General features: G+C 33.0%; 1 protein-coding gene across 1 annotated transcript in view; it reads right to left on the reverse strand.

The window, feature by feature from the left end:
- LOC128264920 (dnaJ homolog subfamily C member 16) overlaps positions 1–19207 on the reverse strand; it is a 208288-nt gene that overhangs the window by 72938 nt on the left and 116143 nt on the right. Inside the window, exons 4-5 of the mRNA XM_053000639.1 lie at positions 8945–9187; positions 8664–8889 (exon numbers count right to left, since the gene is read on the reverse strand). Of these exons, the coding sequence (XP_052856599.1) occupies positions 8664–8889; positions 8945–9187 (469 nt within the window). The remainder of the gene's footprint in view (positions 1–8663; positions 8890–8944; positions 9188–19207) is intronic.

Raw genomic sequence — 19207 nt, forward strand, 5'->3', positions numbered from 1 at the left:
TCAAAGTCAGAAAGGCTGAATTATTGAAGCTACTAAATAGCGGAAGTAAAGTTAACTGGAACAATTCGGTAAAATTACACGCCGAAGTTGAACACATAAAAAACCTAATAATCGAAAGAAAAAGTCAAACAACAACCACCCACACATCCACCTACCCTGCAATCCAAAGTCTACTTAAAATTAAAAAACAATTACCTCCGCCACAGAAACTAGAGATCCCAGCACTAAAGAAGAAGTGCCCAAACGACTGCGAGGGACCACTGTGCTCGCCCCATTGTGAGTTCACCTGTGCAGCCAGCACCGGTGCCCCATCGTAATAGTCCAGCCTGTGCAGCCAGCACCGGCAACGTCTTACCAATCAAGTAAGACCAAGGAAAAGTGAACCGACAGCGCTTCCTAGAGCGCCTTTTTTTTCACCGTGCACTGCGTTTACACAATTTTTTTATATTGCACTGCGATGCATATTTTTTTATGGTATATAAAAATTAATGTAAAAATTGAGCGACATTAAAGTTGCCCATTTCGCGTGTGGCCTGAAATCCATGCAAAAACTGGACAGGTTACTATGTAAAATTTCTTTTTCTTATTTATTAATTCCCAATTCCATAACAAAAAAAAATTTTGCAATCTCTTACCTTATGAGCCAATATAAATGGCAATTAAAAAGCAAATTAACTGCACACTAAACGTAAACCCTTATATACACAATTCTGTGAAAACATCCAAAATGGGTCTACTAGATGTAAAAGAAGTTGACTGAACCGCTAACGTAATCAACATAATTTAATCAAAAAATATCGATACCGATTTAACAAATATCTTATTATCAATAATTGTTTTCATTATGAGCGGATTCATTTTGTATAAAGCCCTTTGTATAAAGCCTATATGTACCACAACAAGTGCATATCAAAAAGGGCTGTAAACAGACCCCAGGCGAACGATCTGGATAAGATATACATTAATAAACCGCCAACAATTGTTATAAAAATATGTTATAAAAAAATACAAATTATATACAAATATGTATATTTTGACAGTGACATATTTAAGAAAGAAATAAATTTTATCAAAAAAAAAAAATTTACCTTATTTGAATTATTATTATTAAAAATGAAATAAAAATATTTGAAAACTAAAAATGAATACACGGGATTGCATTATAATTACTATCGATAAGGAACCAAATTTTGAGAATAGAGTATAAGCCATAGTTAGAAACGGAGCAGAGCCTCTATTAATTTCAGATTTAGAATATGTATATATAAATAGGTACAATCTAGATTTTTATACAATTCAATATTGTACACCCAAAGCGTAAACATCTATCGCGGCAATAACTTCAAAAACAATTATCGCGGCTATAACCAAAACAACAGTTACAGCCGAAATAATAATAACCAAAATAACAATGATTATAGAAACAACTACAGAAGTGGAAACAACCGCGGTGTAAACAACCGCGGGGGAAACAACAATGGCAATAAAAACAATTATCAAAACAACAACGTTAGGGTAGCCCAAACGAATTCGGGAAACTCCCAATAAATTCAGAAGAAGACAGTGTATTAATTCCGAATCAAGAAATCCAGCATGGTATTTATATTGCAAATACCATAGCAACAGTCCAAAATGCATACATAAGACTATTAAACACAACAAATACAGATCAGGTAGTTTACATTAACAACATTCAACATGAACCACTTTCAAACTACGATGTAGTACAAAAAGACTTAAAAAACCGAGAAAATATTGTTTTAACTCAGCTTTCAAAAAACTTCCCGCCACAATTCAATAAACAACTAACAGCATTATGCACCCAGTATAGCGATGTATTCGGACTAGAAACCGAATCGATCACTACCAATAATTTTTATTAACAAAAACTGAGATTAAATGATGATGAACCCGTATACATAAAAAATTATAGAAATCCTCATAGTCAACAAAACGAGATTCAAAAACAAGTTCAAAAACTCAATAATGACAAAATAGTGGAACCCTCTGTGTCACCTTATGACAGCCCACTTCTACTAGTAGTAGACTGCAGACTTCATGTATGTGCATATACCTCCGCGTACCAGCCTAAGTTAGCATATCTATATATTTAAGAATTCATAACCGTCTCTCCGCTGCCTCTGTTGGCAGCGCAGCTATGAGACTCAGAGCTCTTTAGCTTCTAAGTAAATTTGAAAAACAAACAGAAACTCCTGAGAGCTGAAACCGGCAACTACAGCCGCTCCAGTGAAATAAACCGATAATCGTTTGAGCTTGAATAATGGTATTTTTCTTGAATTGAATGGAATTGCTACTTGTAAAGAAAGGATAAAAATAATACATGGCGACCGTGACAGGACTCGAGGATAAAAATAATACATGGCGTCCGAAGATTGCAGGACTCGAGGATAAAAACAATACATGGCGTCCGAAGATTGCAGGACTCGAGGATAGAAACAATACATACAACAACCGCAGTGAGTAGAGTGTGAAGTGTGCTAAACGCAGTGGTGTGGTTAAAAGACTCAAAGTCAGAAAGGCTGAATTACTGAAGCTACTAAATAGCGGAAGTAAAGTTAACTGGAACAATTCGGTAAAATTACACGCCGAAGTTGAACACATAAAAAACCTAATAATCGAAAGAAAAAGTCAAACAACAACCACCCACACATCCACCTACCCTGCAATCCAAAGTCTACTTAAAATTAAAAAACAATTACCTCCGCCACAGAAACTAGAGATCCCAGCACTAAAGAAGAAGTGCCCAAACGACTGCGAGGGACCACTGTGCTCGCCCCATTGCGAGTTCACCTGTGCAGCCAGCACCGGTGCCCCATCGTAAAAGTCCAGCCTGTGCAGCCAGCACCGGCAACGTCTTACCAATCAAGTAAGACCAAGGAAAAGTGAACACACAGCGCTTCATAGAGCGCCTTTTTTTTCACCGTGCACTGCGTTTACACAATTTTTTTATATTGCACTGCGATGCATATTTTTTTATGGTATATAAAATTAATGTAAAAATTGAGCGACATTAAAGTTGCCCATTTCGCGTGTGGCCTGAAATCCATGTAAAAACTAGAAAGGTTACTATGTAAAATTTCTTTTTCTTATTTATTAATTCCCAATTCCATAACAAAAAAAAATTTTGCAATCTCTTACCTTATGAGCCAATATAAATGGCAATTAAAAAGCAAATTAACTGCACACTAAACGTAAACCCTTATATACACAATTCTGTGAAAACATCCAAAATGGGTCTACTAGATGTAAAAGAAGTTGACTGAACCGCTAACGTAATCAACAAAATTTAATCAAAAAATATCGATACCGATTTAACAAATATCTTATTATCAATAATTGTTTTCATTATGAGCGGATTCATTTTGTATAAAGCCCTTTGTATAAAGCCTATATGTACCACAACAAGGGCATATCAAAAAGTGCTGTAAACAGTAGCCAGGCGAACGATCTGGATAAGATATAAATTAATAAACCGCGAACAATTGTTATAAAAATATGTTTAAAAAAAATACAAATTATATACAAATATGTATATGTTGACAGTGACATATTTAAGAAAGAAATAAATGTTATCATAAAAAAAAAAAAAGTTACCTTATTTTAAATTAATATTATTAAAAATAAAATAAAAATAATTGAAAACTAACAATGAATACAAGGGATTGCATTATAATTACTTTCGATAAGGAACCAAATTTTGAGAATAGAGTATTAGCCATAGTTAGAAACGGAGCAGAGCCTCTATTAATTTCAGATTTAGAATATGAATATATAAGTAGGTATAATCTAGATTTTTATACAATTCAATATTGTACACCCAAAGAGTAAACAACAACAATTATCGCGGTATGGGTAACAATAGAGGTAACTATCACAATAACGGATACCACCAAAACAACGTATATTACCAAAACAACGGCTATAACCAAAACAACAGTTACAGCCGAAATAATAATAACCAAAATAACAATGATTATAGAAACAACTACAGAAGTGGAAACAACCGCGGTGTAAACAACCGCGGGGGAAACAACTATGGCAATAACAACATTATCAAAACAACTACGTTAAGGTAGCCCAAACGAATTCGGGAAACTCCCAATAAATTCAGAAGAAGACAGTGTATTAATTCCGAATCAAGAAATCCAGCATGGTATTTATATTGCAAATACCATAGCAACACTCCAAAATGCATACATAAGACTATTAAACACAACAAATACAGATCAGGTAGTTTACATTAACAACATTCAACATGAACCACTTTCAAACTACGATGTAGTACAAACAGACTTAAAAAACCGAGAAAATATTGTATTAACTCAGCTTTCAAAAATACAATAGAAAATATTGTATTAACTCAGCTTTCAAAAAACTTCCCGAAACAATTCAATAAACAACTAACAACATTATGCACCCAGTATAGCGATGTATTCGGACTAGAAACCGAATCGATCACTACCAATAATTTTTATAAACAAAAACTGAGATTAAATGTACCCAAAAGAAAAAACGTCTGTCTCTTGTCTGATAAATTCCCACTCCCTTGAATTGATTATATTTTAGATCAACTAGATAGAGCAAAATATTTCTCATGTCTTGACTTAATGTCCGGTTTTTACCAAATTTAACTCGAAAAAAGTTCACGGGATATAACATCCTTTTCAACAAACAATGGTTCATATCGCTTCACGCGATTACCATTCGGTTTAAAAATAGCGCCAAATTCTTTTCAGAGAATGATGACAATAGCTTTCTCTGGATTGGAACCTTCGCAAGCATTTCTTTATATGGATGATTTAATAGTCATAGGTTGTTCCGAAAAACATATGCTCAAGAATTTAACTGATGTTTTTGAGAAATGTAGGCAACACAACCTAAAGTTACATCCTGAGAAATGTTCTAGGACATAAGTGCACAAATCAAGGAATCTTGCCTGACGACAAAAAATACGGCGTCATTCAAAATTATCCAGTCCCACATAATGCAGACAGCGCTAGAAGATTCATTGCATTTTGAAATTATTACAGACGGTTTATAAAAAATGTTGCTGAATATTCCCGTCGCATAACAATATTATGTAAGAAAGATGTAAAATTCGAATGGACAACTGAATGCCAAAACGCCTTCGAACATCTTAAATCAGCATTAATAAAACCAACTCTGTTACAATACCAAGATTTTAGCAAAGAATTTTGCATAATTACAGATGCTAGCAAACACTACCTAACACAAAACAAAAGTGGACTACAGCTTCCAGTTTCGTACGCATCAAGATCTTTTACAAAAGGTGAAAGCAACAAGATCACAACAGAACAAGAACTAGCATTTATTCATTGGGCAATAACACATTTTAGACTATATATTTATGGTAGACACTTCACCGTCAAAACAGACCACAGAGCACTTACCTACTTATTTTCAATGGTAAACCCCAGTTCCAAATTAACACGAATGAGGCTTGAATTAGAGGAATATTATTTTACGGTAGAGTATCTAAAGGTTAAAGACAACTATGTAGCAGACGCGCTATCAAGAATCACTATCACTGACTTAAAAAACATACAATCAAACAATATGGTTCTGAAAGTCACTACCAGAAACCAAAGTAGACAAAAATCCTGCGCAGGAAAAGTACAAAATAATTGCATAAGCAATCTACAGATAAAGCTTCAAAGCCCAACGTATATGAAGTCATTAATAATGATGAAGTACGTAAAGTAGTGACCTTTCATGTTAATAATAATACGGAAAGAAAATTACAGCAAGATATGATGTTAGCGATTTGTATACTAATGGAACCATTGACTTAGGTCAATTCTTTCAAAGGCTTGAAAAGCAGGCCGGTACTAACAAAATCAGCCAACTCAAAGTGGCACCGTGGGAAAATATCTTTGAACATGTTTCAATTGATAATTTTAAAAATCTGGGCAATAGAATATTAAAATCATTGAGAGTAGCGCTATTCAACCCGGTGACCCTAAAAACGAATAATAAAGATAAAGAAGCTATATTGTCTACATTCCATGATGATCCAATCAAGGAGGTCATACAGGCATTACAGAAACCTTGGCCAAGGTCCAGAGATACTATTACATAAAGAAATGTCCTAAATGCAAAAAGTCTAAAACGACTAAACATACCAATACCCCATTAACCGAAACTCCACAAAAAGCTTTTGATAGGGTAATTGTGGATTGGTCCACTACCAAAATCTAATAACGGAAACGAATACGCAGTAACACTCATCTGCGACTTAACTAAATATCTAGTAGCTATAACAATACCAAATAAGAGTGCAAAAACAGTAGCGAAGATTGAAGATTTTATTTTAAAGTACGGTCCAATGAAGACGTTCATTACGGACTTGGGAACGAAATATAAAAATTCAATTATTGAAGATCTATGTAAAAATCAAAATATTAAAAACATAACTTCAACTGCACATCTTTATCAGACTGTGGGAACTGTGGAGCGAAGCCACAGAATATTTAATGAGTTTATCAGATCATACATCTCAGTTGACAAAACAGATTAGGATGTGTGGCTACGATACTTCGTTAACGACCCCATCTATGGCACATGACTATTGTCCATATGAGTTAGTTTTTGGTAAAACTTCAAATTTGCCTAAACATTTAAATAGTATAGATAACATACAAATGTAGAACACTATGCTAAGGAATCAAAATTCAGATTAGAACAAGCACTTAAGAGAGCTAGATTAATGTTAGAATCACATAACAAAAACCAAAAAATGAATTACGACAAAAATACTTAAGATTTTTAGGAGATAAGGTTTTATTGAAAAATGAAACAGAACATAAACTAGATTTTAAGTATACAGGTCGTTATAAGGTAGAACAAATAGGAGATAAAGGTAACATTACAATATCAAATAATAAAAATAAAAACAAATAGTACATAAAGAAAGATTAAAAATTTTTATTTCATAATCAATTTAGTTCTTTTATAAATAAATCAATAGTTCTTTTATAAATATATCACGTAAGGCCATACATAATATAAGAACAGCAACTTTAAAGTAAAAAAAAAAACAAATAAACAATAATTAAAATTACAACCAAAAAAAAAATTATAAAAAAACAAGAAAGCAAGTAAACTTCGGCAAGCCGAAGTTCATATACCCTTGCAGCTATTTCAAAAACTGAATACTCTTGAAAACTTTAAAATTATGATTTACTTGCATGTATGTTTAAAAACATTAAAGCTATAATGATTTGCAGCTTAATTATTCGATAGATCCTATGGCAGCTATACGATTGTTCCTATGGGAGCTATATGCTTTAGTCGTCCAATTTTAATGAAATTTAAACCGTAATTCTAAAATATTTAATCATTACTATATCTCGAAGAACTAAAAAAAAAATTAAGAAACAGCAAAGTTATAATTTTTTTTGTATTTTTTTCCGATTGTTCCTATGGGAGCTATATGCTATAGTAGTCCGTTTTTGATGAAATTTAAACCGCAATTCTGAAATATTTAACCATTACTATATCTCGAAGAACTAGAAAAAAAATTAAAAAACTCCAAAGTTATAATTTTTCATGCAGATAGCTTTAAAACTGAGAGACTAGTTTGCGTAGAAACGGTCGCCCAGTGATGCTGATCACGAATATATATACTTTATAGGGTCGGAGATGTCTCCTTCACTGCGTTGCAAACTTCTGACTGAAATTATAATACCCTCTGCAAGGGTATAAAAAAAACCAAAAAAAATTTAATAACGTCATTTCTTAAATTTTATAAAATCCATAATTAAATTAGAAAATAACTTTATTTTATTACGTTATTTTTCAAAAGGAGGGAGATGTAGTATCCACTTATATCGAGCACCCACTGTACCAAGAGTACTAAAAGGGAACACACTGTAACACTTTGTTGCAGTGTTTTCGTAATTCAAAGTCCCGGTCATAAACCAAAGTGGCCGAAATACGAACCGATCGCTATGCCTTGGCCCGCACACAGAAAGTGAAAGTGTCAGCATAACTGTATCACGAGCAGACTTCATGTATGTGCATATACCTCCGCGCTCCAGCTTAAGTGAGCATAGCTATATATTTAAGAATACATAACCGTCTCTCCGCTGCCTCTGTTGGCAGCGCAGCTATGAGATTCAGAGCTCTTAAGCTTCTAAGTAAATTTGAAAAACAAAAAGAAACTTCTGAGAGCTGGAAGCGGCAACTACAGCCGCTCCAGTGAAATAAATCGTTTGAACTTTAAAATAATACAATTTGCAAGATAAAATATGTTTCTTTTTTAGTGATTCTACGGTATTACAAATCATATACAACTTCGTTAGTTAAGAACAAACTGCCCTCAAAATTAAAAAAAATTAAATAGGAACGATCGAATAATTCAGCAGGAAATCATTATTGCTTCAATGTTTTGGAACATATACGCAAATAAATAAAAATTGTATATTTTATAAAGAAAATTGCATTTTTGATATAGGTGCCAGGGTATATAATCTTCCGCTTGACCGAGTGATGGGGGCTTTTTGTTTAACCCTTAAACAATATTAATAATCGTTTTTTAATTCAAAATTACGATCCGTCCCACTTTGTATATAAAAATTCTTTTATGTTACTAGATATGAATTCTGCTTATGGATACATACCTCGACTTTCAGTAATATGACCTTGTGCCTTAAGATTTTCCTCTTCAGCCCTTACAAAGTACATTAATGTATATCCAATGGCAAACATAAGTCCGATTGTACCCAATAGCGAAAATGCTGCAAGAAGAGTCTCTTCTTCGATATTGTCAAATAGGTAATCCACTAAATATAAGAATCGGGAAATCCATTTTGTTAAAATTCCTTGAGAGTGCTCATTAATTAATTTCTGAAAGTTTTGGAATGATTTATATTCAGAAACACAAATGATGAAAAATCAGTACCTGCACAAAGGCTTCATAATTTAAGGCTTCTGAAGATTTTAAAAGCCGTTTCACGGTGTCGAAAATTTCGATTTTAGTCGAATTGATAAGACTTTCAGGTACAATATTGGTATTCTGATATGCTCCACAGACCCATTCGTATTTTATAAGATTAGCATCTCGTCGCCAAATAATGACAATTTTTAGAAGACTTTTCTCCATGGATCCTTTGGAAATTGCTTGAACAAAATCTGTTTGGCTTTCCTGAAAAACAAATAAATTGTTTAGGTATTAAATAATTGTACAAATAGTTATAAAATGTAAAGAGACAGATTAGATTATGCAAAATGTATTATGAAGAATGAAAAAATATTATAAAATATATTATAATTTTATTTTATTTTTTATTTTATATTAATTGTTAGCCGGCTCGAGGTCAGGATGTTGTAAAAAACACGAAATTATTTTAATTTTGGTAATTTTGTCAATATATTTCGGTTGCTCTTCGGCAACCGTTTCAGGACAACTATAAAATAATTACAACGATTTTAATATTTTTAACAAACAGAAAACAATTAACATTTGACATACATTTAATTTACACGTCTGCGTCCGGTATCGTGGAGTTGTTAACTAATAGTGTCTATATAAATGAGCGCAATTGTCAGTGTCCGTTTTGTAGTTCATCCGTATGTCTGTAGGTGTTTTTATGATATGTAGCATTTCTATGGTGAATCGTTTGGTATAGTGTTGTTCTTGTGATAAAATACTCGCATCTTCGAAGTTCGGTGAGTGATTACTCTTGGCACAGTGGGACATGAGTGCTGTTTTTTGCGCGCTCGTATGATGTCTAGCTTTGAAGTCCGATTTATGTTGTGCTAGTCTAGTTTTTAGTTTAGATTTTGTTGTTCCTATATATATCATGTTACATATTTCGTTGTTGTTGCCGTTGCACGGTATTTTATAAATTACGTATTTTTTGTCAATTTCATTTATCTTTGATTTTGTTCTGTTGTATATAGATTTTAATGTGTGGTCCGGTTTATGTGAATACATACATTTATATAGGCACTTACTAGGGAAAGAAAAAAAAAAAATTAGCTAACAACTCCACGTTGCCGGACGCAGACGTGTAAATTAAATGTATTTCAAATGTAAATTGTTTTCTGTTTGTTAAAAATATTTAAATCGTTGTAATTATTTTATAGTTGTCCTGAAGACGGTTGCCGAAGAGCAACCGAAATTTATTGACAAAATTACCAAAATTGAAATAATTTTGTGTTTTTTTCAACATCCTTTCCAATATACTTTGGAAAGGTCGCCAAAACCAACTATATTTTTTATTTTATTTTAATATTTAGCATTAACAGTTAAATATTATAAATGTTTTTTTTCTGAAACTTCTTGAATTTCTTATATTTTAATTTGTGTTAGCAATAATAAGTTTTAAGTTTGTTTTCGAAAAGCTTAACAGCATAAAGAGCTTGCAAGCCTTACGTACAAGGCAATATTGTTGGTTCGTTGCGAGGAAGATAAGGTCATACAAATACTCAGTTTGATTTTTTTTTTAGTCTAAGAATATTAAGATTCTTAAATCAAATCAAGTATGATATTTAAGGCTTAAGATTTTATTTGCGCTTTCTGATACATAGCCCGTTCTAATATATACTTTTTCCTAAAAACAATCAATATTATATTTTTTTTTATTGGACCTTTAATATTCTCGAGCTACTTCCTAGCATATTTTGTTTAAATTTTAATTTTATTTATTTATTATTTTTTTTTTTTTTGTGAGTTTATGCTTAAGTTTATTTTGAGTGTGTTAAAAGTGGTCGCTAAGTTTAATCTTCTTTTATTTTATGTCGACTTGCTGCGTCAAAACAAAAGTTCTAGCCAACAATATTTGAAAACAAGTAAGCATCATTAATATGATCATTCCACGACTAAGTCTTGTTAAAATGAATACCCTTCATCACTTGGCGCTCTTCGCCGAGATTGGGGATAACCATCCATTCCAAAAATAGTTTCCTTAATTCTAAGAATTCTAAGGAATTCTTTTAGCAGTTTCCTTCATTCATACATGGCGAAATAATATTCATTGTACCGCACGGTCCATGAATCATGTAAGCCTTAACGATCTCATATTGCAAGGGATCCTGTTGTAAATCAGGAATTTCAGCGCTAATGGAAGACTCGATTTGATTGGCCATAATTTTAGTCATGAACCAAATAAGTAAGTGGACATGGGGCAGACCACGTTTTTGCCATTTAATGGAATACATAAAACACTGTACTTCACAAAACAATCACTCGAGATATCAGGTCATGCCGATCCTGATTTAGGGCTACAGGTAAATGTTATAAAAAGATCAGGTCGGCCATAATGTCGAACATAAGTGATGGCAGCGTAGGTCTTATATATATCAAGGAGAGCCTGTAAAAGTAGAAGGTAAAATCACCATTTGACCAAGTTAAGTCACATCTGCATCTCCCTTACCTATAGCGTCTTGAAGATGTATGTAACTCTGCTCTAAACTTTTTTCGATTTGCTCGAAAATAATTAAGCCGTTCAGTTTTCATTTTTGCACTATATCAACCAAAAATTGATTAAACATAGCTCTAAAATAATGCAAGTGATTGACTTCAGTCTTTCTAAGCATTATTCGATAACTGTAAAAGCTTAATGCAGATACAGGCTTCTTAAGATCATTTTTTGTTAATGATGTAGTATGCACACATATTGTGCACCCACTGTACCAAGAGTACTTAAAGGGTACACACTGTAACACTTTGTTGCAGTGTTTGCATAATCTAAATGTCCCAGTCTTAAACCCAAGTGGCCGAAATATCAACCGATCGCTATGTCTTGGACTACACACCGAAAGTGCTTGCCTCGGCATAATTGGAACACGAACGGACCACATGTGCATATACCTCGCGCTCCCGCTTAAGAGAACATAGCCTATATACCTAAGCATAAACATAGCCGTCTATCTGCCGCCGTCTGTGGGCAGCGCAGCGACGAGACTTAGCCTGACTTAAATTAAAAGAATAATGTAAAAATGAAAAAAACATATAAACGTTGGAGCGACACCATTGCCTCTCCAACAAAATAAAGAAACAAAATATATGGAAGAATAACACCTGGAACACTGGCAAAGGAGAAAAGAGAGAAGCTGACCATTACCGAGGAAAGTGAAATCCGCCCTTTAAACCAACATGGGAAACTGGCAAATAGGATGGAAAAATCAAAAGTCTGAGTGAGTAGAGTGCGAGTAATGGGCAAACGCGGAGGCCAGAAAAGCAAGATAAATAAAATAATAGCTCACATTAAGTGGCTATTATACACAAATACGCCGCCCAAATGGGCAGCCGCAGAAAAATTAACTGGTGAACTTGATTTTTTAAAAAAACAACAGCAGCAGAGAACTGAACAAGCGTGAGAGGCACCCCGCCCCTTGCGCCTTCGAAGGAACGTCAGCGTAACCAAACCGGTGACGATCAGCTGACGCGGAGAACACCAGAAGATAATTTATCGGAAGCAGCCAAAACTACAGTGCGAGGGGCAATCCGTTACTTGCGCCTTCGAAGGAGCGTCAGCGAAGCCAAGCCGGAGACGACCAACTGACGCGGGGAACACCGGAGACATATTTTAATACCATTTGCACTGCGATGCATAATTTTTTATTGCACTGCAATGCATATTTTTTTAATAATATATTATAATTTTTTAAAACTGAGCGGAACTCTTTCTGCCCAGTTGGAAGTATGGCCCGTAATGAGGTAGAACATGTAAAAACAAAATAAAAAATTACAAATTTCTAAAATATTTAAACAAAATTAATAAAAATTAAATAAAAAATTCAATTAAAAAAAACAATTTAAAAATTTTTTCTTCATGAGCCCATATTCATGGCACATTAATAATAAATCGATAAAAAAAAAACCTCATATAATTGGCATATATTATAAAACACCCAAAAAGGGGTTTAGTAGACACCAAAGTGGTGGAATCAAAAGAAAACGTTGTAAATAAGATCGAATCTGAAAAAAATGCTTATAATAATAGCAATTATAATTTTAGCAAATGCGTTTTTAAAATTATATAAATTATAATTATATATAAATAAGTGCCTACTCAAAAGATTCCAAAGTCAAGCAAACGACTTGGAAAAAATTTAAAACTTTTTTATCATAATTGCGATCATTATTGGCTTTACTCAAAATTAAAAAAAACAAGAAAGGAAGCAAACTTCCAAAGTTTATATACCCTTGCAGCTATTTATATATATTTATTTATATTTAACCATTACTATATGTCGAAGAACTAAAAAAAATTAAAAAACAGCAAAGTTATAATTTTTTTTTATTTATTTTTTCGATTGTTCCTATGGGAGCTATATGCTATAGTCGTCCGATCCGTTCGTTCCGACTTATATACTACCTGCAATAGAAAGACAACTTTTGGGAAAGTTTCATGCAGATAGCTTTAAAACTGAGAGACTAGTTTGCGTAGAAACGGACGGACAGACGGACGGACAGACGGACGGACAGACGGACATAGCTAGATCGACTCGCCTAGTGATGCTGATCAAGAATATATTTACTTTATAGGGTCGGAGATGTCTCCTTCACTGCGTTGCAAACTTCTGACTGAAATTATAATACCCTCTGCAAGGGTATAAAAATATGTATTAACATATTCATTCAACTTATAATAATTCCCAATATCCTTCTATTTTTTTTAAATATCTAAAAATGAACACTCTAGAAGCTATTACAAAGGTCTATAGGAATGACCCAAATTTTCGACAATTGGTCTCAACCACCCCGAGGAGCATATCAGAGCTCGAATACAGTTACATTGATTTATTCTGGTTAGATTTTTCACCAATGATTTATTGCTCATGAACACAAAAAGGCATTGTATTATCAACAATTCCAGGAGTTTTCGTAAAATCAGTTATAAAAGAAAATGAATATTTAGGACGAGTACTAGTTTTCGTCGCTTACAAAAAGCCTTAGTATGGAATGGGAGGAATTAAATACCCATATCCATAAAATAAAAGACGCTTTTAAGAAATCCTATAAGAGTTTAAGCCAAAGAAGGCCAATACAACAAGATACAATAAGAAAACATGCAAAAAAAATTTTCGACTTATTAAATGAGACAAGAATATTAGTGCATGAATATAGAAAAATAATAAGTAAAACGAACTGGTCAACGGTATCCAAATTATTGATCAAGTTACGTTCGAACTTATTAACAGTCAGAGAGAAGTATAAATTGGATATAACTATACCAACAATTTTTAATACCCCTTTGACAATAGATCCAAGTGAAAAACTTGAATCAAATAACCCTGAACCAACTGAGTCAGACACACAAGAAAGCTCAGACTCTGAGGTAGAGGAAGAAACTAAGTTAGAAGAAACCGATCTACACGATCTAACCATCCCTGCGGTATTAACAATACCAAAAACACAGGGTACTGAAGATTCAGACCTGAATATAATTGAATCCAAGCCTACCATAATGGCAGTTGAAACCATTGGCCAGCGGGCATATATATACATATATCAAGAGCCATACCCGAATTCAATGGCCAAAAATTGAGACTACGAAGATTCATAACAGCAGTCAAATTGGTTGACTTAACAAATGGACCATTTAAACACCTGGCTATCGAAGTAATTTAGTTGAAAACAGTAGGCTCAAACTTATTCAAGGTGCAAAATGAAACCACTATTACGGCAATAATCGCGAAGCTGGACGCCAATATCGTCGGTGCAACATCCGATGTACTAAAGGCTAAAATGACTAAAACAACGCAGAAAAAAAAACTGCTGAAAAATGTACCAATGAAATAGACAATTTAAGAAAGCTACTTAAAGCTTCGTATACCGATGAAGGGTTATCACCCGAACATGCTAATAAGTTCAGCACAAAAGCAGCCATCAATACTTTGAGCATGGCTGACTAAAAACAATACTAGAAGCTGGTAACTTTAACACAATGAATGATGCCATAACGTAGTATATAGAATTTAGTACGGAAATGACGGACCAACAACTATTTATTCTTGGAAATTACAGGGGAAACAACCGTGGTGGAGTCAATAACGGTAACTACAATAATAATAACAACGCAAAAAGAAATAATAATAATAATAATATTAATAATAATAATAATAATAATAATAATAATAATAATAATAATAATAATAATAATAATAATAATAATAATAATAATAATAATAATAATAATAATAATAATAATAATAATAATAATAATATAATAATAATAATAATAATAATAATAATAATAATAATAATAATAATAATAATAATAATAATAATAATAATAATAATAATAATAATAATAATAATAATAATAATAATAATAATAATAATAATAATAATAATAATAATAATAATAATAATAATAATAATAATAATAATAATAATGTCCGAAATGTACAAGCTACGACGGAAAACTAGTAAACTCCCTTAAGATAGAAAGAAACGGTTCATACAATCAACCTTAATTTCAATCTTTTCGTTTCACTCAGGAATAAACAAACTAAAAAATTATGTACATTATTCCAGATGCAGATGCAGATTGCTGATATTCCATGAACTAAATTCAATAGAACTCCTTTCAAATAACTATGCCATCCCATATATTTAGTAACAACAGATTTTCCAATTACATGTGATGGAATACTTGGCATTGACTTCATTAAAAAATATAATTGTAATAGACTTAAAACCAGAAAACGATAGGCTTATACATACTAAGGCCCAACAATCTCGATCAACCAATAAACATTCCATTAAATCATACACTATCAGAACAATTTGACAATTCTACCAGCAAGGTCCGAAGTTGTCCGAAAAATTGCTATAAACGCAGCAACCAAGTATGTATTTATACCAAACCACGAAATCCATTGCGGATTCAAAAAATACATTTGTCCGAATTTTAAATACTAAAAATAAAAACGAAATTATCCACTTAAAGGAACTAAAAATTGACATAGTAAAAACAAACGAAAATGACAATAATACAGATACTTTAAAGAAATTAAATAAATATTTCCCTTCACAATTTAAAACAATACTTATAGCCTGATTCCATTGGCGCATTAAAACGCATTTAGCCTAATGCGCATTTATTTACACAGGGAATCCCATAAGGCTAAATGCCGCATTTAAAATAAATGTGATTTTTAAATGCGATTAAAAACCATTCGCCCCGAACATATTTAGAAAAAATACCGGAAAAAACCGATGTTGAACGATATTTTGTTCGGGCCACCACTACAACAGCTGTTTTCTATATGCAAGGTTGGCGCAATTTTTGATTTCTTTTGAATAACATCTATTTTGTATAAAAATGACTGAAAACTAAAGCGCACGCTGCAAATTCTGCTCGCAGTAACCACAATGCATTACTGCTGGATCTCTGGCATAAAATAACTCCCACATATACGGGGATCCTAGCACTTTTTGGAAACTGTGGTGGTTTCCATTGCAAACCCGTCATAACAACGTAATCAGCTTCTCTTCCTTGTCGTCCAAGTTGGCAAATGCCTCGGTCGCATTATAGATGTCCTGCTGAGCATTACAGAGTTTAGTAAACTGACTCATGTTCATTAATTTTAATTAATTTCTTTTGGATTTGCCAAAATGCAAAAGTAAACAAACCCAGATCAGCTGCTCGTGCCACTCACATGTCGGAGTAGCATTAGCTAAATGCGCCAATGGAATCAGGCACATTTAAAAAGTCCACTAATGCAGCAATGGAATTAGGCTATTAATTCACAAAATACATCGACATATTCGGAATAGAAACCAAATCAATATCGACAATAAATTTTTACAAACTAAAAATAAGATTGAAAGATGATGAACCAGTTTATATTAAAAACTACAGAATTCCTCACAGTCAAAAAGAAGAAGTATAACCTTCAGTTTCAGAATATAACAGTCCATTATTAATTGTACCCAAAAAATCACTACCCAATTCAACCGATAAAAGCTTGCGTTTAGTAATTGACTACCGCCAAATCAATAAGAAAATCTTATCCGATAAATTTCCATAACCAAGAATAGATGATCAACTAGGCAGAGCAAAATACTTCTCAGGTTTAGATTTAATGTCAGGATTCATCAAATAGAACTCGAAGAAAACTCTCGGAATATAACGTCATTTTCCACGAGCAATGGCTCTTATCGTTACACGCGATTACCTTATGGCTTAAAAATAGCACCAAATTCTTTCCAAAGAATGATGACAATTGCATTTTCTGGTATCGAACCTTCACAGGCTTTCCTTTATATGGATGACCTAATTGTCATCGGTTGTTCAGAAAAGCATATGATTAAAAACCTCACAAACGTTTTTGATTTATGCAGGACACGAAGTGACCTTCCTTGGGCATAAGTGTACAGACAAAGGTATTCTACCAGAAAACACAAAATATGAGGTGACAAAAAAATACCCAGTCCCAACGGACGCAGATAGCGCTAGAAGATTTGTTGCATTTTGCAATTATTACAGAAGATTCATTCAAAATTTTTCCGATTTTTCACACATAACGCAATTATGCAAAAAGAATGTAAAATTCGAGTGGACAGATCAATGTCAAAAAGCCTTCGAGTACCTAAAAATACAACTGATGAAACCAACATTATTACAGTATCCCGACATTAATAATGTAAACAAGCATGCGGAGCCGTTCTAACACAAGAACATAATGGAATGCATCTACCAGTAGCATACGCATCACGTTCATTCACAAAAGGAGAAAGTAATAAAAACACGACAGCAGCTATACATTGGGCAATTAAACACTTTAGACCTTATATATACGGAAAACACTTCACAGTAAAAACAGACCACAGACCACGAATAATAAAATTCAGAAAGTCACTACCAGAAACCAAAGTAAACAGAAAAATTCCTGCGCAGGAACAGAACAAGAAAAAATAGATTTGCCTAGGCAAACTCTAAATGAAGCTTCCAGGCCCAACGTATACGAAGTCATTGTAAATGATGAGGTACGAAAGTAATGACCTTGCGATTAACGAATTCACTTTGCTAACTAAAGCATGGGAAGAAAGTTATAGCAAGAATTGACGTAAGGATATGTACACCAATGGAATCCTCGACTTAGGTCAGTTCTTTCAAAGGCTTGAAAAGCAAGCCGGTATACTAAATATCAGTCAATTCAAAGTGGCACCAAACGAAAAGATCTTTGACACCATCTCAATGATCTCTTTCAAACTAATGGGCAATAAAATATTACAATCTCTAAGAGTAACGCTACTCAAGCCGGTGACCTTATTATCAAATAATGATAAAGATAAAGAAGCAATACTGTTTACATTCCATGTGGGCCGACACAAGGAGGTCATATAGGCATAGCTAGAACATTAGAAAAATAAAATGGGTTTATTATTGGAAAAACATGACCAGAAATATATCAAAAAATATAAGAAAATGCCAAAAATCAAAAACAACGAAACACACAGACCCCAGACGCCACAAATGGCTTTCGACAGGGTAATTGTGGATACGATCGGTCCACTACCCAAATTTGAACAAAGAAATGAAAATGCAGTAACTCTAATCTGCGATTTAACAAAATATCTTTTAGCAATACCAATACCGAATAAAAGTGCAAAAACAGGAGCAAAAGCTATATTTGAAGATTTTATTTTGAAGTACGGTCCAATGAAGACGTTCATTACGGACATGGGAACAGAATATAAAAAATCAATAATAGAAGAAATATGCAAAAATTTGAATATCAAAAACATAACTTCTACCGCACATCATCATCAGACTGTAGGTACCGTGGAGCGAAGCCACAGAACATTTAATGAGTTCATCCGATTCCACATTTCAGTTGACAAAACAGATTGGGATGTGTGTCTTAAATACTTCGTATATTTTTTTAATACAACCCCCTCTATGGCACATGACAATTGCCCGTATGAGTTAGTTTTTGGTAAAACTTCAAATTTACCTACACATTTTAATAGTATAGGTAAGATAAAACCCCAACAGAATATAGAAGACTATGCTAAAGAATCTAAGTTTAGACTATAACAAGCACTTAAGAGAGCTAGATTAATGTTAGAAGCCCATAAGCAAAAACAAAAAATTAGCTATGACAAAAATACTTTAGATTTTGATTTAAAATAGAAGATCCGGTTTTATTAAAAAATGAAACAGGTCATAAGCTAAACTTAAAAATTACTGGACCCTATAAG

The sequence above is a fragment of the Drosophila gunungcola genome, unplaced genomic scaffold (assembly GCF_025200985.1).
Source record: "Drosophila gunungcola strain Sukarami unplaced genomic scaffold, Dgunungcola_SK_2 000085F, whole genome shotgun sequence".
Lineage (NCBI taxonomy): Eukaryota > Metazoa > Arthropoda > Insecta > Diptera > Drosophilidae > Drosophila > Drosophila gunungcola.